Consider the following 27,297-nt stretch of genomic DNA (forward strand, 5'->3'; position numbering starts at 1 on the left):
CACAGGCCCGTCTTCCTTTCTGGGCCTCCCCATGGGGAGCCCCTCCCGACCCTGCCCTCAGCACATCCAAACCATTCCCCACCCCCAGTTCCTGTCTCTGCTCCACCAGCCGCCTCCCAGAGTCTCCTATTTCTGTCAACGGGGGTGCCACCACTGTCCCAGTCCCTCAACCCCGGGGTCCTTCCTGAGGCCTCCCCGTCCTGTTCTCCTGTCCTGCGATCAGGTGCCACACGCAGCCTCGCACTGAATGCAAAGCTTGCCCGTTTCTCCCTCTGCTTTGGTAACTCGCTGGGCCCCGGCCCCCCAGGGCCTGAGGCCGCACAACCATGCAGAAGTTTCTGCAGTGGCCGCCTCCGCGGGCTGATGGAATTGGCTGTTTCTTTCTTCCTGACCTCCTCTCCTCCAATCACAGGCCTCCAGGAGCCCCACATCTCAGGGGCGGGACGCCCCCAAACGTTCCCCACTCGGACAGGTCCACCTGTTTTCCACTTATGGGTTAGGTCTCAGAGCTGACCCTTTTTTTTTAAGTGTCTCAAGATCAGTTACTTTCTCCATCTGCTAAATCTGCCGGTGCCCCGTGACCCTGTGACCCTGTGCCTATCGAGGTGGGGAGTCTGTATGGAGGCTGCTTCCTCTGCCACCCAGATTGACCGTCCTGCTCCAAACCAGAGGACAGTGACCTGAAAACCAGCAGGTGCTTGGTTCATTCAGCCAGTTCTCAGAAATAAGGGAACTGCACTTGGCTCACTGAGCCTAACGTGCACATTATAACACTGCTGAAATTAGGGCATAACTGGCAATTTCATTAAACTGTGTAATTGGCAGCATTTCTCCTTCCTTAGTGGTGCATAAAGTACATCTTACAATTGGTTCATCTTACAATTAGTTGTCTTAGATTCTAGAAGCCATAAAGCTCAAGTGCTGGTCTTGACTCTAGGAAAATTTCTAAAATACGTTCAGCGTGCCACTTTTCAGCGCTTTAAATTATGTGATGGGAGGGAGGGCAGAAAAGGGGAAGAGAGTTAAAAAGGCTTGGTCCCCTCCCTAAGATCTTATACCTAATTTCTGAAACAAGGCTAAGCAAGAAGAAATATGAAAACACTTCTCAAGAGACACATGAACAAGTGAGAGTTGATGTGTGCATCTGTGAATCTGAGTGTATGCAAACACTATTTCTGGAACCTCAGCATCCCAGGAAGGCTTCCTGGAAGAAGGGGGCTTGGGGTTTAAAAGGAAAGGAAAAGTGAGCCAAAGACTACTCTGCCTCACTTAAAGGGCACACTATTCTCCGGAGGAAGTAATACCTCCCTCTTACAGAGAACAGCTTATGCATATCACATGTGGGACACCCACCACTTCAAAATGTGTGCACGAGGGGTCAGAAGGCTCTCGAATGATTTGAATCTTTAGCGGCTGTTCACGTTTTTATACCCCAAATCATCACCTGGGAAGTTGTGCACAGAGGATGGAATGGATGTGTGGTCATTCCTGGTGGTTACTGAATGTCTGCTCCTTCCAGACACGCCCAGGAGACAAATGGCTTGACCCACAATCATCTTTTCAGTGTGAGCAGGAGTGAGAGAGGAACCAGGCTGGTTTGGGGACCCGGTGGCAACACCCCGATGGAAGTGTGGGAGCTACCCACACACATCCATTGCAAGAGAATGAAATGAAACCTCCAGGCTCACCCAGAGGGCGATTCCAGGTAAGCCTGGACGCCAGGCAGTGCCCTGAGGGGCTGCTTCTCCCTTTACTTAGGTCACCCTCAGGTGGGCAGTACTCCCTCATCCCGTGGACGAGGCTCCCATAAGTGCTGGTGTCTACACAGCTGAGCACAAACTGGCTTATTGTAGCATGTGCCCTTAAGTCACGGGCTACACTCAGCGGAAGGAGGGCTGGCAAGTTGGAGGGGAAATGGCACCCCTCACTACCAGGCTCACCAGCACCTCCTCCTAGTTGCCCCTGCTTGTGACTTCCCAAGCTTCTGGTCCTTAATTCCTCTATCACCACCTGTCACATCCCCGCAGCCATGTGTAAGGGCGTTGAGGGTGGAGTGGGGATGCCTGCACAGGTAATGTCAGGTGAGGAAAGGCTCAGGGAAGTCAAGGTCACAGGCTAATTGGCAGGTCTAAGGACAGAGGTACAGTCTCTCTGAGACAACACACCTTTGATCTCCATAAAAAGCTGGGAAAAGACAACATTTACCGAGCACTTCCCACTCTGCGGGCTCTCCCTAAGTCCTTTCCGCGAATTATATAGTTCCATCCTCACCTCAACCTTACGAAGTAGGATCAGTTCTCAGTCCCCCTTTACCCGCAAGGCCACTAAGGCGCAGAGAGGCATAGTGACCCGCGTGCCCGCAGCGCCGGCCGGCAGGGCTGCCCATATAAGGCCTCGGGCGTCCGCGCGGGTTTAGGACCGGCCGGCCCCCGCGGCCAGCAGCCTCCCCCGCGCCTAGGAATGTGTGGAATCCGCTGCCCGGGCGGCCGTCCCCCCTGGGGCCCGCGACAGTCCAACCGCGCTCCGGGACGCGGGAGCCGGCGCCCTGGGAGCCGCGTCCCGGCTGGGCGTCACCGCTTGGGGGAGCGCGGCGCCTGGGCGGCCGGCCGGGAGGTTGGGAGGCCCCTCACCTGCCACGGGCGGCGCGGAGGAGGAGGCAGCGGCCGCGGGGAGGAGCCTGCGCCGCCCCCCACCCCCCTCGCAAAGCGAAACTCCGGGAAGTTGCGGGCGCGGGGAGCGTGGCGTTCTGCGCGCCCTCGGGCTGGACGGGGCCTGGCGCCCATGGCTCTGAGCAAAGGGCTGCGGCTGCTCGGGCGGCTGGAGGCCACGGGGGACAGCAGCGTCCTGCTGGAGGCGCGCGGCCGCGGGGACTGCCTGCTCTTCGAAGCTGGCACGGTGGCCACGCTCGGTGAGTGCCTGCACCCCCTCGCCGCCTGCCAGGGCGGGAGGGGGGGAGGGACACCCAGGAAACAGGGCCCTGCTTGCTGAGACTTGGAGACCCGGGCGCCTCCCTTCCCCGAGGTGACCGGTCCGGCTGAACCGAGACAGCCGGGCGTGAGGGCGGGGGGCCGGCTTGTTTGAATGAAGTGACCACTGGTGATACGGGAGAGCACTTCTGGCTGGGCCCCGTGCGCTGCGGCCCTAAGCCCACCTCGGCCGGCTCTGCCATCTGCGCGCCCTACGCAGGGTTCAGTTCTTGCAGAGCTGCTCTGGCCTTTGATGCCCTGCGGGGACGAGCTGCTCTGGCCTTTGATGCCCTGCGTGGATTCGGTACAGATCCCTGATGGTCGGAGGGGGCCGATGTAGGAGCCAGCTCTTTTTCTTTTGCACCTGTTGATGAGATCCTTTGGTTTGTGTGGTCAGCTTCAGCCCCAGGGGGGATGGGGACAAAATCTCCATAACACAGCCTCTAAGAAACCACAGATGCCACCTTTGTGTGTGTTATTAGGTGCATTTGAGTCGGCCCTGACACTTGGTGACCTGGTCTCTGAATGAGTGATGTCCACATTGTCCTGCCCTCAATAACCTGCTTGTTTAGCTCCAGTAGACTTACTTCAATAGCGTCTTCTTTTTTTCTTTTTTCAAAGATCTTTTTATATATTGATTTTACAGAGAGAGGAGGGGAGGAGTGAGAAGTATCAACTTATAGTTGCTTCACTTTAGTTGTCCATTGCTTGCTTGTCCTTAGATGTCTTGACCCGGCAAGCCCAGGGTTTCAAACCCCCAACCTCAGTGTTCCAGGTCAGTGCCCTATCCACTGGGCCACCACAGGCCAGACTCAATGGCTTCTTATAGGGAATCATGCCCTCTCATATTTGGTCTTCCTCTTTTCCTGCTGATGGCTCCTTTGCTGCACGTATAGTCGGTGGAGAGCCCTCAGTACTGCAAAGAATAGAACTTGGAGGCAAATTACTTCCTGATGACTCCGTCTTTATGTTGGGTGTTTTTGAGTAAGATGTCAAGCCAGTATGTTTCATGTAGGGCTTCAGGAAGTCTTTAGACAGACATTGTGCTAAGAACTGTAGAGACAGTCTCATTTATTTTTACAGTTCTACGAAAGAGCTATTATTACCCCCATATTACAGATGAGTAAACTGAGTCCAGAAGAGGCTAAGAAACTTGCTTGCCCAAAGTGACCCATCTCTACCTGACTTCTGTGGCTATTCTGAAATCACTGACCCTGGTCCCTTACTTTGTGGCTAACATTCATGCGGAAGGCTTAGGTAACACCAGAGTGAACGAAACCAGGCAGGGTTGTTAGAACTTTGACTTGAACACTGGAGCGGAGGCTTCCACCTGGTGTCCCACTGTGCCGTCTTCCCTTGTTCGTAGCTGGACAGAGGATGGTCAGTTGTCCTTTGATGGATGACCAGTGTGCTGGCTTTCACAGCACTTTATAAAATGTCTCTAGTCTTTTTTTTTTTTTTTTTTTCAGAGACAGAGTCAGAGAGAGGGATAGATAGGGACAGACAGGAACGGAGAGAGAGATTGGAAGCGTCAATCATCAGTTTTTCGTTGCGAAACCTTAGTTGTTCATTGATTGCTTTCTCATATGTGCCTTGACTGTGGGCCTTCAGCAGACCGAGTAACCCCTTGCTCGAGCCAGCGACCTTGGGTCCAAGCTGGTGAGCTTTGCTCAAACCAGATGAGCCCACGCTCAAGTTGGCGACCTTAGGGGTCTCGAACCTGGGTCCTTCCGCATCCCAGTCTGACGCTCTATCCACTGCGCCACCGCCTGGTCAGACATCTCTAGTCTTTTGTTCACATTTGTGTGCATCGGTTCTTAGGATCTATGTCGTGGAAAGATCATCTCATCCACTTCCACTTTCCTAATAATTTTATTAGCATTTAGGTATGGGCCTGTTTGATCACTTTCAGAAAATAACGTCTCCAGTTGTGTCAGAGCCATACATGTTCCCCGAATTCGGGATTAAGTTGTTATCAGGTTATTTCTGTTTGTGCTCAGTCCTGAAAAGTCCAAGTTTGGTCATTTGCTAAGGTCTTGTGAGAAAACCACAGAAATTTCCATCCCATTTTAGATGTCCACTTCATACCACATTTATCAGGGCCGAGAGATCAATTTCACGGTACAAGACTTTCATTCAAAGAGATTACAGTGTCCTTCAGTTGGATTTCTATGTTAAAGAAGATTCGTATGCATTTGAGTTCTTTTGAAGCCACTTGGGGAAAGAGACCTTTTTTTTTTTCAAAAGTGAAGATTTAAACATGATTAATGAGAATAATGTCATGCATATTTTCCACTTGGAAATCGAGAAGGGGCTGAAATGCACGGACGTTACATTGTTGCGATGACCGTACATTGGGTTCTGGAATCGGGGGTGTAGTGAGACGCATGGCACGCCTTCTCCTCGTGTACTCCCTGTGTTTGTCACTTAACCCTCCATCCGTGTTTCAGTAGACCCTGGGCTGAATACTTGAATTTTTTTTCTTTTTTTTTTTAAGAGAGGAAAGGGAAGAGAGAGAGAGAGAGAAACATCAGTAGTTGTTTTGTTTTTTTACAGAGACAGAGAGAGAGTCAGAGAGGGATAGACAGGGACAGACAGACAGGAACGAAGAGATGAGAAGCATCCATCATTAGTTTTTCATTGTGCATTGCAACACCTTAATTGTTCATTCATTGCCTTCTCATACGTGCCTTGACCGCGTGCCTTCAGCAGACCGAGTAACCCCTTGCTCGAGCCAGCGACCCGGGGCTCAAGCTGGCGACCTCAGGGTCTCAAACCTGGGTCCTCCGCATCCCAGTCCGACGCTCTATCCACTGCGCCACCGCCAGGTCAGGCTGAATACTTAAATCTTTAAAGTCTGTCTTTTTTAAACTGAGTGCACCTGTTTTTTTTTTTTTTTTTTTTTTATTTTTTTTTTTATTGATTTTTTAATTGATTTTTAGAGACAGGGGAGAGAGAGAGAAGGGGGAGGAGCAGGAAGCATCAACTCCCATATGTGCCTTGACCAGGCAAGCCCAGGGTTTCGAACCGGCAACCTCAGTGTTCCAGGTCGACGCTTTATCCCACTGTGCCACCACAGGTCAGGCAGCACCTGTTTTTTAAAAGCAGCTGCTGTCGCATTTGGCGGTATTGCTGGTCCTGGGAGGGACTGTGGAATGTTTCGGTTACTAGAAAGTGGTTATCTCAAACTTTTACAGCACCCTCAGCTCACCGGAGTCAGTTAGAGTGGCTCTAAACTGGGAATTTCCATCTGTGTTCCAAAGCCCTAGCTTCTCTGTTTCCCTTTCCTTGACAGGTTAAGAATGCTTCCTTTTCTTCTCCCCCCCCCCCCCAAGGTTGCAGTTTCAGCTGTTGCGTGGGACAGAACATCTGGGGCAGCTGGCACAGCTGGCCGCCAGTCCTGACCGGGCACCCTTTCTGTGAAGTGCAGGGTGAGGAGCGGCTTTCTCTTCCACTTCAGCCGTGGTTTCCGGGGACAGGTCTCCCAGTGACGCGTGAGAGGCCAGGGAGACTTGAGTGGAGGGTTTCTTCCTGTGTGGGTTCTGACTTCTCCCCAGTTACAGAGTGGTCCTAAATTCTGCCCCAGTCTGTGGCAGATGCACGCTGTGTGTATGGGGAGCAGCAGGAGAGCAGTGCCTGGTGGCCAGCCATCCGTAAGCACAGCTGGGGCACATTGAACCCCACGCGCATCCTCACGTGAAGAGGCCTCTCTGTGGAAGGGGCTCACGATGGCTCAGTGTTTTCAGGCGGCGCCCAGAGAGGGTCAGGTGCTTGAATTGGGTTGTAAGTTTAGGAAAAACTAATGATCCTTGATTGGTGGATTGCTGGGTACATCCCTCTGTTCCAGCGTGTCCGCCGAGGTCTCCACACCAGGTCATCCAGCCAGCCAGCACGAGGGCGGCTGGAGGAATACTTCCCAATCCCTGCTCCTAAAATCTATCCTTAATGTGGATTGGGGAGAATGGGCATTCCAGAGGCAGAAGAGCCAACCATTTTGGTGCCCGTTTCAAAGGTTTTTGTAACGTTTCCTCGGGGACCTGATTGAGCGGCAGGCGGCTTCGTGGGTACAGGTGAAAAGCCACCGAGTGTAAGCATTCCGCTTGGCTCACAAACCAGAATTAGGGGCTAGAGGTTCTCTTATTGGCCCACCGGGGTCAAAAGGACCTGCTGTCCTTGTCTCTGCCTCTTTTAGAGTTTCGGGTGCGGTGTGGGGCAAGCTGAAGGGAAACGTGCCTGTTGTTCATGGGTTTCGTCCATCCTCAGGGCCGGCACCGCTGCTCCGAGGTCCCGCATCCTCCAGAGGCCCCCAGGCGGGGCTGTCTGCGAGCGAGCATGTGTGCTGCGTCCGTGTTCGCACCTGTGTCTGAGCTGGTGCGGCGCTGCCTCTGGCTGGCGGGTGACCACGCAGTGGGGGTGGCGGGTGGGGAGGAGGCTTGGGAGACTTAATTAGTGAGTGTTCCTAAATCACTTTGAGCTATGTGTGTGTTGGGGGGGGGGTATCTATGTGAACGCCGCCCGGGTTTTCCCAGCTGCTGTTTGTACAGAGGCCACGCTGTGTGCTTGTTTGAATTAGGTCGCCATGGAACCGAGCAAGGCTTCCTCTGAACTGTGGCTGTGGGCACTTCCGCCGGCTCTGGGGCCCGGGTGTATTTGGTCGGGGACTCGGAGTTTGACCTGCGTGTTGAGCCCCTGAGAGGATCGAGTGGGTGGCCGTCCATCACCTCTCGGGGCGAGGCCGGTGGCCGGCTGGCCTCCGCGGCTTGAGCTCGGGCGCTTCCTGGCTGTAGGTTTGTTCAGCATAATTTTACAAAAAATGCAAACTGGGTTCGTGGGATTTCCTGTCTGTGATTTCTGTAACTTACTGGTAGGAATGTGATTTCAATTCTTGCCGGGATCCTTTTGGGGTCTTTAACCTTTAATTGTGAAAATCTTTATATGTGCCCAAAAAGAGGAAGGAAAAAGTCATTCCCATGTACCTGTCACTCAGCCTTGATAATTATTGATTTATTTCAAATCTGTGTCACCCGTGCCCGCATCATGTTTTATGAAAAACGAATCTTCTAAAATAGTTGGTTCAGTGCCAAGCAAGGCTCTAACCTGGCTTGGCTCCCCCGTCCCAACTTGCATTTTGTTTAAATTCAATTTTCCCTGACAGATTCAATTTCCCCTGACAACACCCGAAATGGTGGTGTGAATTGATTCTGAGGTCCCGGCCAGGATGCATTTTTAAAAGCAAAGGGGTCCCCTAGGCAGAGCAAACCACAGCCTGGAAGAGCAGGCTGTCCCCTCCTAGGGGTGACCTCGATGGGCTCAGGAGACAGTCTGCTCCCAGACCACAGCAAGAGGGACCTCGCCTTACGCCTCTCCCAGGAGGGATGAGAGGGGCCAAGGGACCGTGTCCACCTGTCGACAGTGCCCCCCCCCCCCCGTCTGGACCGGAGTCTCCTAACACCTGGTGCCTAGCCCGCTTCAGGCCTGCTCTGGTCTCCTCCCAGAGCCCTGCGGAGGACTGCACAGTGGGGGTGTCCACTTTGCGCCCCGGGGAAGGGGCGTGATGAGGGAGGGACTGGACACACCCCAGCTGGGGTGTCAGGGTGTGTGCGCTGGGGCCCTGGCAGGTGGTCTGAAGCTGAGAGAGAGAGAAAGAGAGAAGAAGAAGAGGAGGAGAAGGAGGAGGAGGAAGAGGGGGAGGAGGAGGGGGAGGGGGAAGGGAGGAGGAAGGGGGAGGGGAGGAAAGAGAGGTGGGTGGAGCCTGACCAGGTGATGGTGGTTAGGGCATTGGACTGGGACACAGAGGACCCAAGTTAGAAACCCCGAGGTTGCCAACTTGAATGAGGGCTCATCAGGTTTGAGCAAGGCTCACCAGCTTGAGTCCAAGATCGCTGGCTTGAGCAAGGGGTTACTTGGTCTGCTGTAACCCCCCGGTCAAGGCACATATGAGAAAGCAATCAATGAACAATTAAGATGCCACAGGGAAGAATTGATGCTTCTTGTCTCTCTTCCTTCCTGTCTATCCCTATCTGTCCCTCTCTCTGTCTCTTCCTGTCTCTGTCACAAACAAGATGGGTGGAAAGATACTGGGGTGGGCCGGAGGACAGTCCCCCCACTGGCCAAGTTCATCACGGGGTGCACTTCTCAAGCTAAGAAGCTAGAACATATTTTGTTTAATAGTTTGTTAGCTTGATTTAAAACTTAAAAACTATTTCAACATACGGGGTACAGGGCTCTGTTGTGAAGACGGTCAAGCAGATAAAAGGGACTGGTGTCCTCCCAGGTCTTGGTCTTGAGTGGGGAGAGGTTTCTGAGAGTGTGCCGGGCGCCCTGTAGGAAGGTATCTTCCTGACCGTGTGCTTGTTGTGAGGAGTGGACGGGGGCTCTGCCCGGTGGGGACGTACCGTGCTGTGCACCTGAGGTGACACTGGGCACCCGTTGTGGGCCTGGTGCTGGGCTGGGCACCTTAGCAAAGGGCCCCGCTGGGAAGGGGGGGTTGGCCAGGGCCTGGGGGAGGAGGCGGGCTGCACTGCTGGCACAGGAAGCTGGCGGGCTGCCCTTTGCTTGTAAAATATCCTGTTCAGAAATGACTTGAGGCGGGAGGAGGGTCCCGCTGAGCACATTATCGGTGGAAGGCGGCCTGGGTCCCTGTTCATGGCAGCAATTCCAAAGCACGAGCGTGAAACTTCAAGTTTAAGGTAGTTTCTTGAGGATATGGGAGGCTTCTGTAACATCCCAGGAGCTGGTACCTCATTTTGTCGCTGCATATGTGCCACTTGTGCATGGCCTCCTCCCTTCCCTGGGGCTGGGAGTGACCGAGCCGCCCTCCAGCCCGAGGTCCGAGGATGGGGCTGTGCTCTGCTCGCCCCAGACTCTTCCTCATGTGTTTTCAATGAAACCCGCCACTCCCTGAGATCAGGGCCTGGTCTGCCGCTGCCTCTGCTGCCGCTGCCTCTGCTGCTGCTGCCTCTGCTCCTTGACAAGGTCCGAGGTGATGCTCAGAGCAGAACAGGAGAGAAGAAATGGAAAGGGACCCCCCGCAGCCTGTGAAGCAGGGTGAGGCCACTCATTGCAGAGCGCGGGGTGGGGAGGACAGGGTGTTCCCGGCTGACGCTCTCCGCCAGCGCCAGCACAGGACTCGAACGGTCTCGCCATCACCTGTCGAGATTCAGATGTAAGGGGGCACCTGTGCTGGCTGCTCCTCTTTGTATTCAACTTGTATTCACTTCTCCTTGATTGGTGATAGTAATCTCTACAATGAAGAAGCAAACTATTCCCCTGTCCTCAGGTCTGACCCCTGGGGGGCAGTGACAGCACTCCAGACCCTCCACCTGTTTAGTCTTTGTCAGCAACAGCAGACACAGGACCTGAGGTCAGGCTTTGGACTCCTCCTGCGTTTTTGCCTTGCGGGAATTAACCCCTTCAGACCTCAGAATCCTAATCTGAACACACATGAATGACAGTCTGTATTGCCTTTCTACTCTGAGAGTCCTGTGTCTTTAAAAAAAAAAAAAGCTTCAACACTTAAGCATAAGCAAATAAGAAAAACCACTACTTCACACACCTAGTTAAAATGATAGGGATTAAGAAATACAAATTGGTAGTTACAACATGGTAATGGGGCTGCAAAGTGCAGCACAGGGGTATAGTGAGTAGTATTGTAATAACTATGTATGGTGTCAGATGGGTGCTAGACTTCTGGGGGAGGCGGTCACTTCATAAGTTATGTAAATGTCCAATCACTACACTGTACACCTGAAACTAATGTTGTACATAAACCGTAATGGAAGAAATAAAAAATTATTTTTAAAAAGTCACACACACACACACACAAAATTATAAACTGAGCAGAAATTTAAATCTTAGAAGTGACTTGCCCACGTAACATCTAAGTTGGCTCGGATCCGAGGCTGGACCTAACCTAGGAATCTGATGCTGTATGTTTTTATTGGCTGCTTACCAACTAATTAAAATGCATGAGAACATCTGCCCTTTGTTTTGCTCCTTTCCTATAACCAGGAAAAAAAAAAATTAAAAGGCCTTGATGATTTCAGTTGAAATTAGGAACACGAAGTGTGGTACTTATTAAAGTATCATAAACTGTGGTAATTCACTAGTTCCTTTAGCCCAGTGGTCCCCAACCTTTTTTGGGCCACGAACCGGTTTAATGTCAGAAAATATTTTCACAGACCGGCCTTTAGGGTGGGACGGATAAATGTATCACGAGACCGAGACAAGTGTCAAGAGTGAGTCTTAGATGAATGTAACAGAGGGAATCTGGTCATTTTTTAAAAATAAAACATCGTTCAGACTTAAATATAAATAAAACGGAAATAATGTAAGTTATTTATTCTTTCTCTGCGGACTGGTACCAAATGGCCCATGGATCGGTACCGGTCCGCAGCCCGGGGGTTGGGGACCACTGCTGTAGCCTGTTCTTATCAATATGCACTGCTCTTAGAGCTACCTTTCGTCATATTGCACACATTTTTTTTAATGATCTGGACTGGAGTGGAGAGCTTGTGTGTTGGGCAACGTGCAGTCTTTTATTTTTTCAATCTGTCTTAACTGACTGGCAGCCTGAGCTTAGCTTCACAACGAATCTCATCCCTGGCTGATAAATACCGTGTGTGGAAAAACTCTCTTAACCCTTGGAGTAGTGAACTGTTTTCATGCTCGCTGACCCCCGGGAGTGAGTTTTCTTTTCAAAAAATGAATTTAGTTCCAGTTGTATTAACTTAAAGTCATGTTTGTTTGATAACTAATTTATGGAAACAAGAAGAACATACATCTGCCTTTCTTTCATGTTGAAACAGAAGATTCCATTTGTCCACACAAGAAACAAAGTTTCAATGTGGCCGGTATGACATACTCTGGATAGTCAGGAGGCACGAGGATGGGATGCATGTGAATGTTTGCACTACTCAGAGGGTTAAAGCAGAGGGACCATTCTCTGCAGCTCATACCACCTGGCTTAGTGACACTGAGGTCAGCTGGAGCCGAGCTGGACATAGTGATGCTCTCATCCCAGCCTGTTTCAACAATGGGCCTGATTTTATTTAAATGGTGTGGATAAAGAAAGGCATACTGGAAAACGAGGGTTGGGAATCACTCGCCACCCGCCCAGGCCTGGGCCAGGGCCTTGTAACGAGGTCCACATGCGTAGGGAATCTGCTCATCATGTCACGGAGACCACCAGGAGAGGGGAGTCCCGGGGACGGGACTGGAGGCGAGGTATGGAGGTCAGACACCTCTTTGTGGGTAATGTGGAAGACCAGCAGTCGAGCTGGAAGAATGGAGGGCCACATTGAAACTTTGTTTCTTGTGTGGACAAATGGAATCTTCTGTTTCTCATTTCCAAGGGCTTCTTGCCTCTTTCTGCAGACAGACTACAAAAACAGTGTTTTGAGATGAGGGCTGAGACATTTTATTGGGTTGTATGGATTGATTTTAATAAGAATTCTATCATCTAAATCTTGCTGTTTATTAACAGGGAAGAGGTTCGATTCTCATTAGAATGTTAAAAATATTGACAGCCTGTGATGCAGGTACAGGGGAAGGTCTAGGCCTCAGTGCCAGGTTCTGAGGGGCTGCTCCCAGCTGTGTGTGTGTGTGTGTGTGTGTGCGCGCGCGCGCGCGCGCTTGTGCAGTTTTTCCGAATCCTTCATAGGGGCTGGAGGCTGCCCTGGAGAAAGTCAACTGGTAGTGGCTTTTTTCTAACTCGTGTGGTAGTAATAAAGTTTTTAACTCGACGGTGAAGCTGGTTGTCCCCTACAGCATGGGAACAGATTACAGAAGACCCCATACATGAAGTGAGAAGCTGTAATGAAACAGCATGGCCTGCCAGGCATGGCCCCGGGCCGCAGCAGGAGAGGGCAGGTGTGTCTGGACCCGGGAGAGGGCAGGTGTGTCTGGACCCGGCAGCCTGCTCCCCTCTGGGTTTCCGGTTCAGTTTGCTGTTGGGAAAGTGAGGTTACCGAGAGCCTGTTAGGATTTGGTCTTGAGAGAAAACATCCCCCAAGGGAAGACTTGTAGAGTGCCCCTATGAGAAAAGGTGGCGAAAATTAGAGGAAGAACTTTGTGCCTTTGGTTTGGTCATCGCCGTTGTCCTGGGGACAGACTCCCTCCATTGTGGGGCTACTGTCTTCCCTGCATCCTGAGCACTCTCAAGCCTTCTGGGCACAGACGATAGATTTGTACACTTAGAAAATCCAGGAGACGGATTCTGAAGGGCAGTGATATCTCGGCTGGCATTAGCTTGTCAACACTCCAGGAGACAGACAGACAGACACATGCAGCAGCAGCAGCAGCGAGGAGAGAGTAAGTGATACAGATTGGGAGGATGTTGATGGCTGCGGAGCTGGGTGATGGACGTTCGGTTGTCCATCAGACAGTGAGTTCATCTGTCTGCCTTTCAGGCACAATAGATAAAACTTGCTAGCTTTCCCAAGTTTTATCATCAGTCAATTAAAGTGTGTTTGTGGGGGAGGGGGAGAGATTCCACTCCCAGGGACAGCAGTTTCTGGGAATAAACATAATAAAAGACATAAGGCCTAAAAGATGAAAGGTATGAAACCTGACTGAAGCACCGGATACGTGAAGAGGTGTAACCGCACTTGGGGGACAGGAGCATCAACAATGAAGCCTATTCGTTCTCCAGTTCATCTATCAGTGCAAATAAAATCCAATTACATTCAAATTAAAAGTTAATGGGCGGATTTTAAAGTATATCTGGGACACCCCCCCACACACACACACACATATGCACTTAAGTGTTTTCTTACCGTAATCCCCCTCTCTGGTTCACGGCAGCCCATGTGGGCGGGACAAATGCTCAGGACCAGGACTTGTGAGCCATCTGGGTCCTGCTGTCTTCCGCAGCCCCATCCAGCCCACCAGCAAGTCCAGCCCACTGTCCAGATGGGTCTGAGCCCCCCAGTTTCCCCTCCGCAGCCCTCCCTCCCTCAGACCGGCAGCCGCCACCTCACGGGGTCCCGCTGGCCCTCGAGTCCACCTCCCCAGTCCCCGCAGCGGTCTGATCGTGCCTGCACAGCCAGTGTCCTCTGCCCGGCTGCTTCTCCAGCCCCCTCCCCCGTGTCCTCGGGGCTCACTCCCCTCCACAGCCCTGGCGGGGTCCACTCTCAGGGTCTCCGCACTTTCTGTGCCCTTGGCCCACGGTGCTCTTCCCTCAGACCTCTCTTGCCCGCCTCCTTGGGCAGGCCTAACTCAGTGACCTCAGTGAGACTGTCCCAGACCACCCTAGCGGTCCACGCCCCGACTGGATCGGTTCCAACATCTGGTTTCTCGTCTTCGTAGCACGTATCGCTGAAATTGCCTTCTTTACTTCCTCCCCCTGGTCTGTGTGGGTGTGAACACGGGCTCCTTGGAACAGGACGCTGTGGGTTGTATTGTGTCCCCAGAAAGACATACTCGAGTCCTGACCCCTGGCAACTGAACGTGACTTTATTTAGAAATAGGGTCTTTGCAAACCTAATTAAGATGTAAATTAAGGTAAGGTCACACTGGAGCAGGCTGGGTCCTCAGTCCAGGAGGATCCAAGGTGGAGGAGGAGCAAGGGGTCTTGGGGGACCACCAGTCCTCTGTTTTCAGATGTTCGGGCTGGTTATTGAGTGTGTTCATTTTGTGAAAACTCACAGAGCTATAAACTTAGGATCTGTTCCCTTGCCTATATACGTTATACTACAATAAAAAACCACATTTCTTTACAGTCTGTCAGGTTCTTTTCTTGTATGACTTCTGAGTTTGATGCTTTGCTTGGGAAGGCTTTTGTACCCTTCCATAGGAGAATTTGACATTTGTTTAACTATAACACTGCTTAGGGCAAACATGGCCTTACCTGGCAGATTGCTTCTGGAGAGGGAAGACCTGCAAGTGAGTGATAAACTCGGGTGGAGACACCAGGCTTTGTGCTTCCTGATGTCTAAGAGCTCTGGACCCGGGCATGCCCCTGGGGAACCCTGGAACCTATAGCGTTGGGGGTTTTGTAAGGGGTGTGGGGCTCCTGTGGGCATGAGGCTTTAAGCTGGGAAGAAGCTCGTCACCACTGTAGTCATTCTCAAAAGGATACGCACTTATGGCCAGGACGGGGGAGCCCACACTGCTGCTGAGCCCCGTGATCAGTGTCGGACGGATGAATGCTGATTCTCTGTTCTCCTCCTCCACTTCTCTTGCTGTCTCCTGTGATTCAGGGAGGGCAGTGCAGGGTGACAAACAGTGTACTCTCTTAGTCACCCCTCCCGCATGCCCCCAAGGCTATGCCCTCACAAAGGTCCCTCTCTTGGAGGCTGACCTCTTTCCCAGGAGACATCAGGGTCTCCCCTGCACTGGCTCCAGGGCCAGCCCCTCAGGGCTCCAGACAAGCCCAGATTTGCCTTGTCCCCTACGGGAGTATGGGCTCAGGTGAGAGCCCCGCTATGCTCCGTGCTGGGAACACGAGGGCAGGGCTCCGGGCGTGAGGTGTGAGGCGTGTGCAGTGACTGTGGCAGGACCAGGAGAGGTGAGGACCAGAGCATCCTTCCCTGCTTCCTTCGTCCCCGTAAGTCCCTCCGAACCCCTGCCCAGAGTGCTGCAGCCCGCCAAGCCCTCAGTCTGCGGACGCCCAGCCCTGCCCTCCTCGTCTGGGCAGCTCCTGGTCCATGGCAGCCGTGCCTGCCGCACTAGCCCGCTTCTCCTCTGCACTGTCCAGGGAAAGCCCAGCCCCCCGCCCCAGGCTCCGCACTCACAGTGCTGAGCGGGGCTGGGGGAAGACGGGGGCGCTGGCCTGTCTGTTGTAGCCTCGTAAAGCATCGTCAGGGCTGCGCGGTAATCTTATTACATCTCCTCGGTCACGCTCCTCTGCTCTCCGGGAGGACTTCTCCACGCCCACTGTCTCATGCCTTCAGTGCCTGTCCCCTTGGCTAGTGGTTTAGCTTCCTATTTCACTGAGAACATAAAAACAAGCAGAACTTGGACCAGCCCCACCTCCTCGTCTGTTCGCCCCGTGCTGGTGGGCACCGCCTTGCCTCTGCCCCACCGACGACTTCCCGCATGGACCCGCCTTTCCGCAGGGTCCTGTCCCCTCTCACTGTGAAGACTTCGCTACCACAATTTCTCCTGTTCCTTCCAGCGAGGTCCCTTCCACCCTTACGCGGAGACTGTAGACTCTCCTGTGAAGAAACCCTCGCTCCGCCCCAGCCCCCACCCCCTTTCCTTGTCCCCCATGGAAAGGGGGTCGTCATCCACGCATGCTGTCTCCACGCTTCCCCCTCCTGCTCTCCCCTGACGCAGGGCCTGCCGGCTGCGGCCCTGGCCACGCCCCTGAAGCCCTCCATCAACGTCCCCAGAGTCCTCCGCCTGAGGGACCCCGCAGGTCTGACCTCCATCCGGCAGCAACACTCAGGGACCCCACCTCCCTCCTGAGGTGATGCTTCCTGTGCTGGTCCTGCCCCAGCCTTGCTGCTGTGTCCCGGGGGCTAGAGCAACACACACACACACACACACACACACACACACACACACACACAGCGGCGCGTGTGAAAGGCTGTGCCTTTCTCATTCCCTCCGACTCCCCCCCTGCATCTCACGCAGAGCGTAGTAGTAAGGTCTGTATGGATCACACTGCACGGCTTCCGGAGGGGTGTGCGTGTGCGCACGTGTGCGCGTGTGCGTGCAGTGCCCACGCAGGGAGCCGGGCTTCTGGGTAGGAGGGCGCACTGGGGGAGGTTGTGGCAGAGCTGAGTGGGGCGCTCAGTGGAGGGATCACGGGAGGAAGAGAGAGGAAGTGCCCAGGGACGAGTGTGGCGGGTCTGCTAGCGAAACTGGAGGAGAGGCCGGAGCGGAGCGGGAGCCTGCAGCACCAGCCCGGGCACGGGCTCGTTTAGTTTGGCATCGGAAGCACACTGAAGGGCTTGTCCTATGAGGACGTGACATACCTGGCCTTGGTCCCAGAGGAGCCCCTTGGGGGCAGGGAGGGACCGAGGCCCGGGAGTGAGATCTGGGGTCAGGCCAGGGGCCGTCCCCAGAAGGATCCGTCTCTGCACACCCCCCACCCCTGTGTCTAAAGAGAGCACATGCACATTTGTGGAGACCGGTGTCTGTGTGCCCACGTCCACCCTAGCCACCCCCATGCTGTACCATCCTAAGGTGTCAGGAGCTGCTGATTGGGGCGTGGGTCCCTGTCCCTAGCTGGCCAGAAGCATTTTCAGCGCCGTATCCGTGATGAATTAGGGCCCAGATTCCCTCTCTTTATGGGGGAGAGGGGGACAACTGTAAAGGCTCCATGTCCAGCTCTGCACTCAAGCCTCTTGTCTGAGGGGCCAGCCATCTCCTCCTCCTTCGGCCTTGTCACTCCAGCCAGCCACTGCTGACCCCGGCACAGGGAGGGGTGTGGCCCGGTCCGGCCCTGCAGATGTTTCTCAGCTGTGGCTACAGAAGAGGATCAACTTTCCTCTTGTTTGCTCTGGCTGCGTGGTGCTCAGCAGCAGGGCTTGGTGGGAGGCCGAGCATTTGCTTAGGTAATGCTTTTTTGAGGGCGCCCCCCCCCACCCCCGTGGCGGACATTTTGGTGGGGGGAGGGGAGGGGAGAAGGGGCAGGAAAGTTTCTTAGCAGGGTGGCGGGTGTGCCAGTTGGCAGTTGGCTCTCGTCTTGGCTCCCTCCAGCTTCTGTTTCAGACTGACTGATGTTTTGATTTCCACTGTGCTTAGCAACGCCCCTGGGGCCTCTGTCGTCCAGGAAAACCATTGTCTTTCTGAAGAGCTGCTCCAGCTCCAAACTGATAACTCGGCAAGGAACAGCCCTAGCCAGTCTGAGCTGGGCCGGGAATGAGCACGTGGAGGAGACAGTGACCTCGATCTGGAGGATTCTGGCCTCCTGAGATCCTGAAACACAAGCGGGCGGTTTAATCTTCTGTGCAGGAATGCGGCCACACATGGCACCTCCGTCCCGGGCTGTCTGCATTGTTAACTTGACCTAGTTGTTTTTCTGACCTGTGGGCTGGGTTTTTCTGGAATTTCCTTATGGCGTGTTAGTGTGGAAAATATTATGAAAGAAAAAAAAATATTATGAAAGAAGGAAGCGCGTGTGGTTGGTTTGCATATTTTTTTTAATATATTTTTTTAATTTTCTTTATTCATTTTAGAGAGGAGAGAGAAAGGGAGAGAGGGAGACAGAGAGGGAGAGAGAGAGGAGAGAGAGACAGAGAGAGAAGGTAGGGAGGAGCTGGAAGCATCAACTCCCATATGTGCCTTGACCAGGCAAGCCCAGGGTTTAGAACCTGCGACCTCAGCATTTCCAGGTCGACACTTTATCCACTGCGCCACCACAGGTCAGGCCTGGTTTGCATATTGCTCCGGACCGGCTGCTTGCTGACCAGGAGCACTGCCCGCCTACCCGCCTACCCTGGGTTTTAAGGAGCAGGCTCTGGCTGCCCCGGTGACAGCCGCCCCCTGGAGACCACCCCCAGCCTCCGATGTCTGGTGGCAGAGCTCTGTGCTGGGGTCCAGAGTCCAGGGCCAAGTTTGCTGTGCTCTGGGGCAAGCTGCTGGTTCCCCGCAGGCAAGCACTCTTGCCCCAGTGGGGGCTGATTCCCTTCCCGTCCACTTGCCCACTAGACCCGGGGGTGGGGTGCTTGTCCCCTGGGCTTCTCTCTGCCCCCTGGACACGCTCCTTCCCTCCTCCATCCTAGCACTCAACCTGGAATCTCCTGCAGAGCACCTGCCAGGAGGCCTTTCTGGGTTCCTCTAAACATCCGACTGTCACACCCCTCCGGGACCCGGGACAGACAGGAACCACAGCTCTTTGGCGCTGGTGGGCGTGGCAGAACATGCTCCCCCACAGCATCCCCAAGGCCTTCCTGTAAGTCCCCACGGCCACCGAAAGTCCCCCAGGTGCAGCTCACTCACCTGACGGGGATGCCAGGGCCACGTGGCTGGGCAGTCTCACTTCCCACAGGACCTGTCTGTGTCAGAGCGGTGAGCTTGCAGGGTCTCTCAGACGACCCCTGCCCCGTGGCTGTGATAGTTCACTTGTGCTTCCTCTCTGTCCAGATCCTTCTGTCAGTTGGGTCTATTTTTATCATAAGCCGAGTTGTCTAATAACATAGACAGCGTTTATCAGGTTACCAGGGAAACAAGGCTAGAAAGTGGACCTAAGGTCAGATTCTCCAGCAGGCTGAGTTAACCCTGTGCCCACAGGTGCCAAGGAACCCTGTCGCTCACCACCCCTCCCTGAACCTGACTGGTTCCCTGGCGGGTGTACCTTCCGCCTCTGTCGGTCTCCCTGTTGCTGTGTCCTGCCCTCACTCCTGGTTCCTTCAGAAGCCACAGAGACCTTTCTGAAGACCTTGGCCTTCAGTGTCGTGACTTCCCCTCCTCCAGCGAGTGTGTCCTGCACCCTGGCTCGGCCACTCACACCACAGCCATACCCTGGTCCCGGCACCATCCGTGTCAGTCATCCCTGTCCTCATCTTCCTCCTCTGTCTTCTTAGCTCACCCTCAGTTCCCCAGCTCCACCCATCTCTGACCCTCCGGGTCGGCGAGCCCTACAACCTGCCACACCGCCCAGTCCCTCCCTGCCCCACGCCCCTCGTCCCTCTTCACTGGCTCGCTCACTCGACCTGGCCTTGCACTCTCCTCCCTCTCCTGCTCTCTGCTGCTTGGTCAAACCACTGGGTAGCTCCTTCTCGCCTGCACCTGCCTCTCTGCACCTAGAAACTACCCAGCACATGCTCACAGGCCTCACTGCCACTCCATGATCCCTACGTCTGGTGGCCCCTTCAGTTATCTGTATCCAGTTCACTGTCCCACCCCCAGTTAATTTTCACACCTTCCCTCTTCTCCCTTCCCCCTCCTCCCCCCTTCTTCCTCCTCCTTTCCTCCCCCTCCTCCTTCCTTCCCCTCCCCCCTTCCTCTCCCCCTTCCTTTCCCTCATCTCTTCCCCCCTCCCCTCCCTCCCCTCATCCCTTCTTCCCCCTCTCTCCCTCCCCCTCCCCCTTCCTCCCCTCCCCCCTTCCTTCCCCTCATCCCTTCCTCCCCTCCCCTCCCTCCCCCTCAGCCCTTCCTCCCCTCCCCCTTCCTCCTCCTCCCTTTCTCCCCTCCCCCCTTCCTCCTCTTCCCTTCCTCCCCCTCCTCCCTTCCCCCTCCTCTCTCTTCTCCCCCTCCTCCCTTCCCCCCTCCTCTCTCTTTTCCCTCTCTTCATTTCCTCCCCCTCTCCTCCTCCCCCTCCTCACTCTTAGCCAAGGGAGTTGCTTCTCTTTGCCCTGAGAAAGTGGAAGCAAGCAGGAGAGAATTTCCGCAGCCACCCGCCCACCCCCATCTGTCCCTTCTGTCCGGTTAGCCTTGGAGGACTGTCTGAGTTTCAGACAAGCCGCCACCCATACATTGGGTCCCCTCGACCTGCTCGAGGTCCTGGCTCCAGCAGAGCTTCCTCTCTCTCCTACGGCATCCGTTTCTACCTCTCCGGTAGTTCCGACCCACCTGCACCCCAGGTGTTCACCCCCCCGCCCCGTACTAGAGGAATCTTTTGACCTCAGTGTCCCCTACCACAACCTCCCATTTCTCTTCTACACCATACACAGACACACACGCACACAGATACGGGCGCACGCACACAGTTCCTGAGAGAATTCTCTCTCATGGTCTCCACTGTGGCTTCGCCCTCCTGGGGGGCTCACCAAGGCCTCATTTTAAAATGACGCGAGCGCTATTTTGTCACAGGACGTAGAGCTGCGCCTGTCCCACTGACCCCCATCCCCGCTTCCTGGCACCCGTTCTTCTCCAGGCTTTGGGACACCTCACACTCCTGCTTTTCCGCGTGTCTTGGCCATGTCTCGGTGCCCGGGCAGTAAGCACACTGTCGCCCACCCTCACTCCCCGGTGATCTGCCCATCTCACGATGTTCAGTGCCTTCTGCTGGTTCTCTCTTCAGCCGTCCTCTCTGCGGGGCTCCGGACCGGCTCCGGACCGGCTCCGTCCTCAGCTTGCCACAGGCCACAGGCCACCGCTGGGCATCTGGCGGACCCCCCTGCACCACCCAGCCCTGTCCTGTCAGCCTTCGCCAGCACGGGTGACAGCCACTCTTCCCTCCGGTGGCTCAGGGGACAAACTCAGTGCCATCCTTGAACCACGACCTCTCGTACCCACACCCAGCCGGTCCACAGGCCTTTGTGTTCTACCTTCAAAGTGCGCAGCTGTGTGATGCCGTTAAGGAATTATGCCTGTGCTTTTTTTAAAAGGTGGGGTAATGATATTGTGGTTATGAAAGAACCCTTATCTGTTAGAGATTCTAACTGAAATATTTATAGGTGAACTGATGTGAAGTCTGGGGTTGACTCGGAGTAATCTAGGGCAGTGCTCTCACCAAGAGGACTCATTAGAGCACAGATTTCTGGGTCTCAGGTCCACAGTTGCTGATTCAGCCGGGCTGGGGTGCCGCCTGATAATTTCTGTTTCTAACGCTGGGTGACGCTTACTGTCCGGGGGCCCTGTTCTGAGGCCCACTGATCTCAGGGTGAATGAAATAAGGTAGGGCCTGAGCTGATGTGGGAGCGGGCGGGTACACGGCAGGTGGGTACACGGGAGGCGGGTACATGGCAGGGGAGTACACGGCAGGCGGGTACACGGGAGGCGGGTACACGGCAGGGGGGTACATGGGAGGCAGGTACATGGGAGGCGGGTACATGGAGGCAGGTACATGGGAGGCGGGTACACGGAAGGCGGGTACATGGGAGGCGGGTACACGGGAGGCGGGTACACGGCAGGTGGATACATGGTAGGCGGGTACATGGAAGGTGGATACACGGGAGTTGGGTACACGGCAGGGGGGTACATGGGAGGTGGATACACGGGAGGCAGGTACACGGGAGGCGGATACACGGGAGGCGGGTACACGGCAGGCGGATACACGGGAGGCGGGTACACGGGAGGCGGGTACATGGGAGGCAGGTACACAGGAGGCGGATACATGGCATCTATTACACTTACTCTGCTTTTCTCTGTGAATTTCCATAATAAAGGTGTGTGTGTGTGTGTGTGTGTGTGTGTGTGTGTGTGTGTGTGTGTGTGTTGTCGTCAGAATTCGGCTGTTTCTCAGCTTCTCCACTGCTGCCACCACGGCCCAGCAAGCACCATCTCTTGCCTGAGTCATTGTAGTGCCTCCTAGCTGGTCTCCTTGCCTTTCCCCCTCACTCCTGTGGGATCTGTTCTCAACGCAGCAGCCAAAGTGACCCCCACAGCCCTGCAAGGGCTCCCTTTCGCTCAGACTGAGACCCGAGTCTTCTTATGACCTAGAAAATTCTTTAGAATGTGTCCTCTACTCCAATTCCTCTCTGTCAGACACTCTTATCTTCTCTCTGGTCCTTGAATATGCCAGGAACACCTCCACCTCAGGACCTTTGCACGTGTTCTTTTGGGCCTACAGTGCTCCTGACTCTTCACTCAGCCTTCTCTCTCATTTCCTCCAGGTCTGCATTCAGAAGTCACATCGCAGTGAGGCCTTCTCAAACCCTACTGTGTGAAATCTCTCTCTCTCTCTCTCTCTCTCACACACACACACACACACCTTCGTGCCCCCCTTCCTTGCTCACTTTCTCTCCTCAGCTCACATCACTGTCTGTATGGTGCTGACCGGCCCTGTCTGTCTGCCCTGGCAGGAAGCTTTCATACTGTGCCTCGGCAGTGCCCCTGCTCCAGGGTCCCACCCACTGGGTGACCGCCACTGTTGTCACTCATCCATCATGCCATCCGTTCCGCCTTTGCCACAGCCCAGTGCCTGCTTGGCTGACCCTGGTGTCCACGGACTGTGGTCTGTCCGGCTCACTGTGGGATCCCTGCTCCTGGGGCAGTGCCAGCCCCCATTGGCTCTCGGTGCCCGTTTGCGAATGGCTGGCGCACAAGGGGCCAGGGGTGGGGCAAGGAAGGGGATGGCAGAGTGGACGAGAGGACGTTCCTAACAGGCTGGACGTTCGCAGCCCAGGGCAGGGGAAGCACCGACGTCCTCGCGGGGGAAACCTGCAGGAAGTGCAGTGGGAGTGGAAGAGGGGAGTGTTCTCTCTCCGAGACACCACGTGCGGAAGGCCTGAAGCTGCAAACGGGCAGGCACATGCAGCCTGCAGAGGTGTGTGCACTGCCCACGCGGTGCTTAAAATAAGTCTGCGCTGGTAGTCAGCACTGAAGAGTCAGGACTGTCCTATTTCTCGCGAAAAGGAGACCTGCTGGCAGTGAGCTGGCGCGCCCGCCCCGGGGCCGCGGCTGGAACCGGAAGGGACGGGCGGCCCCATTTGAGCCGGGCTGTGTCCTCTGGTCACCCACGCCACCGCCAGCAGCGACATTCGTGATTTGTGAGCCCTCCTTTGAAGAACAAAATGGATTTCTCCTTCCTTCAGAGCTGATGAGGGTGTCGGGGGATTGGGGAGCAGGCTGCCTGGGCGGCTGGGCTCTGCGGACGGTGGCATCTGTCCTGCGGGGGGGGGGGGCGGGTCAGGGGCCCTTGGAGAGGAAGACGTCGAGAGAAGAAGCGAAGCTCACTGGAGAGATGGTTTGCCGGGGAGTCGAGGCTTTAAAAGGACGGGCTCCCCACGTGAAAATCATGGCTCCCCATGATTGCCAAGTGTAAGTGGGTTCAGTGAGTGTGTCCCCTAGCAGGACATGTTGAAGTCCCAACTCCTAGCACCTCAGAATGTGACCTTATGTGGAGTCATTGGCAATGTAATTAGTTGGGAATGCAGTCATTCTGGAGTTGGGTGAGCCCCAAATCCAATAGACAGGGGTCCTTACAATCAGAGGGGAGAGACACAGACACATGGGGGGGACGGTGGCCGCCCCGGGAGGGGGGAGGAGGCAGGGAGGACCCTCGCTGGAGCCCTCAGAGGGAGCCCGCCCTGAACACCCTGCCGTCAGACTCGTAGCCTCCAGAACTGTGAGGTGGCAATTTTTCCATTTTGAGCCCCCGGTCTGCCTCCTGCTTGTCTGTTCGTGGTGGAAAATGGTGTCTTCTCACAAGAGGGATGCGGCCACTGAGGTCACCACATGCTGTGAGTAGTCACGTGGGACGTCAGGCAGAAAGATGTTGACACTAGGGAGTCAATCATTTACAGGATCTGCATGGGACCAGGTGGCCCTGTGGGGTGGCGTTTGTTTGTTTTAAAATACGGAGATGAAAAGTCCTTTTTGTTTCTTGGTTTCATTTTCCCGCTGGCTGACGGGTAAAGTGATGTGTGCCTTGTCATCTGTGACCCAGCGGGGCAGGCGGTCAGTCTTGTCTCCACAGCTTCTCCTGCGGTCACGTTCCCGCATCTGAAGTGTGGGTGTGACCCCACAACCTTGCCTAGCGGTCTCCTCCTGTTCTGTTTGGTGCCCAGAGGGCCCCTTGCTTTACGGTTAACAAGCTGAGGACCAGGTGATGCCCAGGCTTCGGGGTTCTGTCGGAAGGCTTCGTAAAGCTCCTCGACTTGAAACGCAGCTAGATGGTGTGTCAGGATTATCCCCTCACATTTATCTGCTCTTCTGCTGAGCGGAGGCCCAGCAGCTGCCCACTGATCGCTCCCTGGCTCTGCCCACAGCCCTGTGGACCCTGAAACGCCACACCAGGCCATGCGCATGCCTGCAGGAGGGACATTCACCTCCACCTGGGAGGCTGGGGTTTCACAGGACTCACCTGTCCTCCGGCAGGGAGCAGGCCTGTTTCCAGGAGGACTGTGGGACGCATGACGGTGCCGGTCCCTTAGCAGTGCGCCTGTCATTGCCTCTGTGTGGAGGATGTTGTTCAGCCCGGCTGGGAGCAGGCGTGAGGACCGGAGAGGGTGCCTCGTCCCCTCATCCTGCATCAGGGTGGGAACGGAGACCTGCAGGCTCGAAGGAGTGCATTGTATCCACCTGTGGGCCTCTGAGATGTCCACGTCCCAACCCCCAGTTCCTGTGAACGTTCCCTTACATGGTCAACGGGACTTGAGCCGGGAGGTCATCCTGGGTGCCGTGGGTGGGCCCAGGGTGCTCACAGAGGGAGGCGGGGTGGGGAGGAGGCGGGGGGTGCCGTGCGTGGGCCCAGGGTGCTCACAGAGGGAGGCGGGGTGGGGAGGAGGCAGGGGGTGCCATGGGTGGGCCCAGGGTGCTCACAGAGGGAGGCGGGGTGGGGAGGAGGCGGGGGGTGCCGTGGGTGGGCCCAGGGTGCTCACAGAGGGAGGCGGGGTGGGGAGGAGGCGGGGGGTGCCGTGGGTGGGCCCAGGGTGCTCACAGAGGGAGGCGGGGTGGGGAGGAGGCGGGGGGTGCCGTGGGTGGGCCCAGGGTGCTCACAGAGGGAGGCGGGGTGGGGAGGAGGCAGGGGGTGCCATGGGTGGGCCCAGGGTGCTCACAGAGGGAGGCGGGGTGGGGAGGAGGCGGGGGGGTGCCGTGGGTGGGCCCAGGGTGCTCACAGAGGGAGGCGGGGTGGGGAGGAGGCGGGGGTGGGGTGGGAGCAGGGCAGAGGGACACCGTGGCTGTCTTGGGAGAGGGGGAATGGGCTGGGAGACCAGGCGGCCTCAGGGGGCTGGAGAGAGAGCCTGGCTGCGGAGTCTCTCCTAGAGCTTCCAGAAGGAACCCCGTCCTGCTGACTCCTCGACTTGACCTCAGGGAGACCCGTTGCAGAGACACCTGACGTGCAGACTTGTCAGACCATAAACGTGTGGTGTCTTGAGCCGCGGAGGGTGTGGTCATGTGTCAGCAACAAGCAGGAACGGACAGGCCGTTCGGGCAGCTGGACGCGGTGGGCATGACTAGAGCCGCCCAGCCCTTTTCATAATTATCTTTAGGGTCACTCTGTCCCCACTCTCCCCACAAAAAAAAACCCCAATCAGAAAATTCATTCATACGAGTATTGGGTAGACATGTCATTTATTCAAGTGGTTCTTAACCTCTCTGGTGTCACTAACTCCTCCGAGACGCTGATGGAAACTATGGACCTAGCTCCTTAAAAATATACTCCCGAGAACATTAGCATGCAGCGTTAGAGATGAGGCAAATTCCCCCCAAAGCTTCCGCCTCCGCTGCAGTGTGGGCCGCGCCTTCCTGTCACCCCAGATTAAGAGCCTTTGTATCAAGTGAATGCAGGTGAGGCTGAGTGACAGTTTCCCTGGGAGTCTGCTTTGCTGTGCTTACAGGTCCTCCCGTGAGGAGTCACCCCTGCTTGTGCGGTGCTGTGCATTTGGAGACACGCTCCTGGGAGGGGCTCCACGCGGCCCCTGTAACGGCCAGCCGGGGCCGGGGCCTCTTTGGAAAGGCTGGGGCTGGCTGCTCTGAGGGCCTTCCTTCTGCCAGCCCTGTGTTCACAGCAGCCTGTGACTTACCCCGCTGGGGAGGGTGCTCTGTCTGCTCATGCACCTTGCCTTGGGGTTCACTGTAAGGGGGCGACGTGGTCTTCTGCTCAGCCCCTCTGTGAGCACTGCAGAACAAGCCTCCAGGGGACATTCTTAGGAAGGAAAGTCCTCCCCAGTGGGTAAGGATGACTCACTACTGTTCCCGAGAAGGTGGACGGTGGTGCAGAGTGACAGGGTCAGGCCCACGGCACCTGCTGCCAGCGTGAAGCCAGCCAGCCCGGAGGCCCCCTCGACCTCCCCAGCCCCCCAGGAAGCGGTGGGTGCTTCCGGAGAGCAGGCTCTCCCTGGGGAGGCCTGAGTCTCTGCTGCCTGGTGATTCGCTGATGGTAAAACCTCCACACGCAGGCCTGGGGGCCGAGCTATTGTCTCTGCGTTTTCCTTTTCGAGTGGGTGGGGAGCCATTGGAAGACGGCAGTGAGGGAACCCCACCCGGGGGGAGACTCAGGCTGATGTGGTCTGTGATGTGTTTGTCCCCCAGCCCCGGAGGAGAAGGAGGTCATCAGAGGCCAGTATGGGAAGCTCACCGACGCCTACGGCTGCCTGGGGGAGCTCAGGCTAAGATCTGGTGAGTATCCCTCCCCGCGGAGCAGGGAACAGCAGCTGTCAGAGCGCCTGCCGGCTGGGCAGCGCCTCCGTGGTGCTCTGCAAAGACTGCCGGGTTCTGCATTGTCGCGTTTTAACTGTCAGGATCGTTTAGATGTTTGTTTTGCTGAGCCTGCTGCTCCTTGCCGGGAAGGTCAAGGTGAGTGCAGCCTGGCTCTCACCTGTCTGTGTTGCTTCCGGCCTTGGGTGCAAAGAAAGCTCACCTTTGTGTTTGCCTATCAGGACCTTGGGGGGGGGGTTGTTTGTCATTTACGGGGACCTGTACTCTGTACTCTAGAAGGGGTGGACACCAGAGGCCCTAAGCCCCCTGGCAGGCTGGGTGTGTTCTGAGGGAGAGGGGTGGGGTCTGGACATGGTTGGCAAGGAAAGAAAAGCCACGAGGACCTGAGCTCTGG

The 27,297-nt window shown here is 55.6% G+C and overlaps 1 protein-coding gene across 1 annotated transcript in view; it reads left to right on the forward strand.

Moving 5' to 3' along the window:
• The first annotated feature begins 2,530 nt into the window (after positions 1-2,530).
• The window catches only part of SYNJ2 (synaptojanin 2), a 99,993-nt gene continuing 75,226 nt past the window's right edge, over positions 2,531-27,297 (forward strand). The window contains 2 exon segments of the mRNA XM_066247808.1: positions 2,531-2,908; positions 26,778-26,864. Coding sequence (XP_066103905.1) covers positions 2,782-2,908; positions 26,778-26,864 — 214 coding nt within the window. The 5' untranslated portion in view covers positions 2,531-2,781.

Source organism: Saccopteryx bilineata, chromosome 12, assembly GCF_036850765.1.
Source record: "Saccopteryx bilineata isolate mSacBil1 chromosome 12, mSacBil1_pri_phased_curated, whole genome shotgun sequence".
NCBI lineage: Eukaryota > Metazoa > Chordata > Mammalia > Chiroptera > Emballonuridae > Saccopteryx > Saccopteryx bilineata.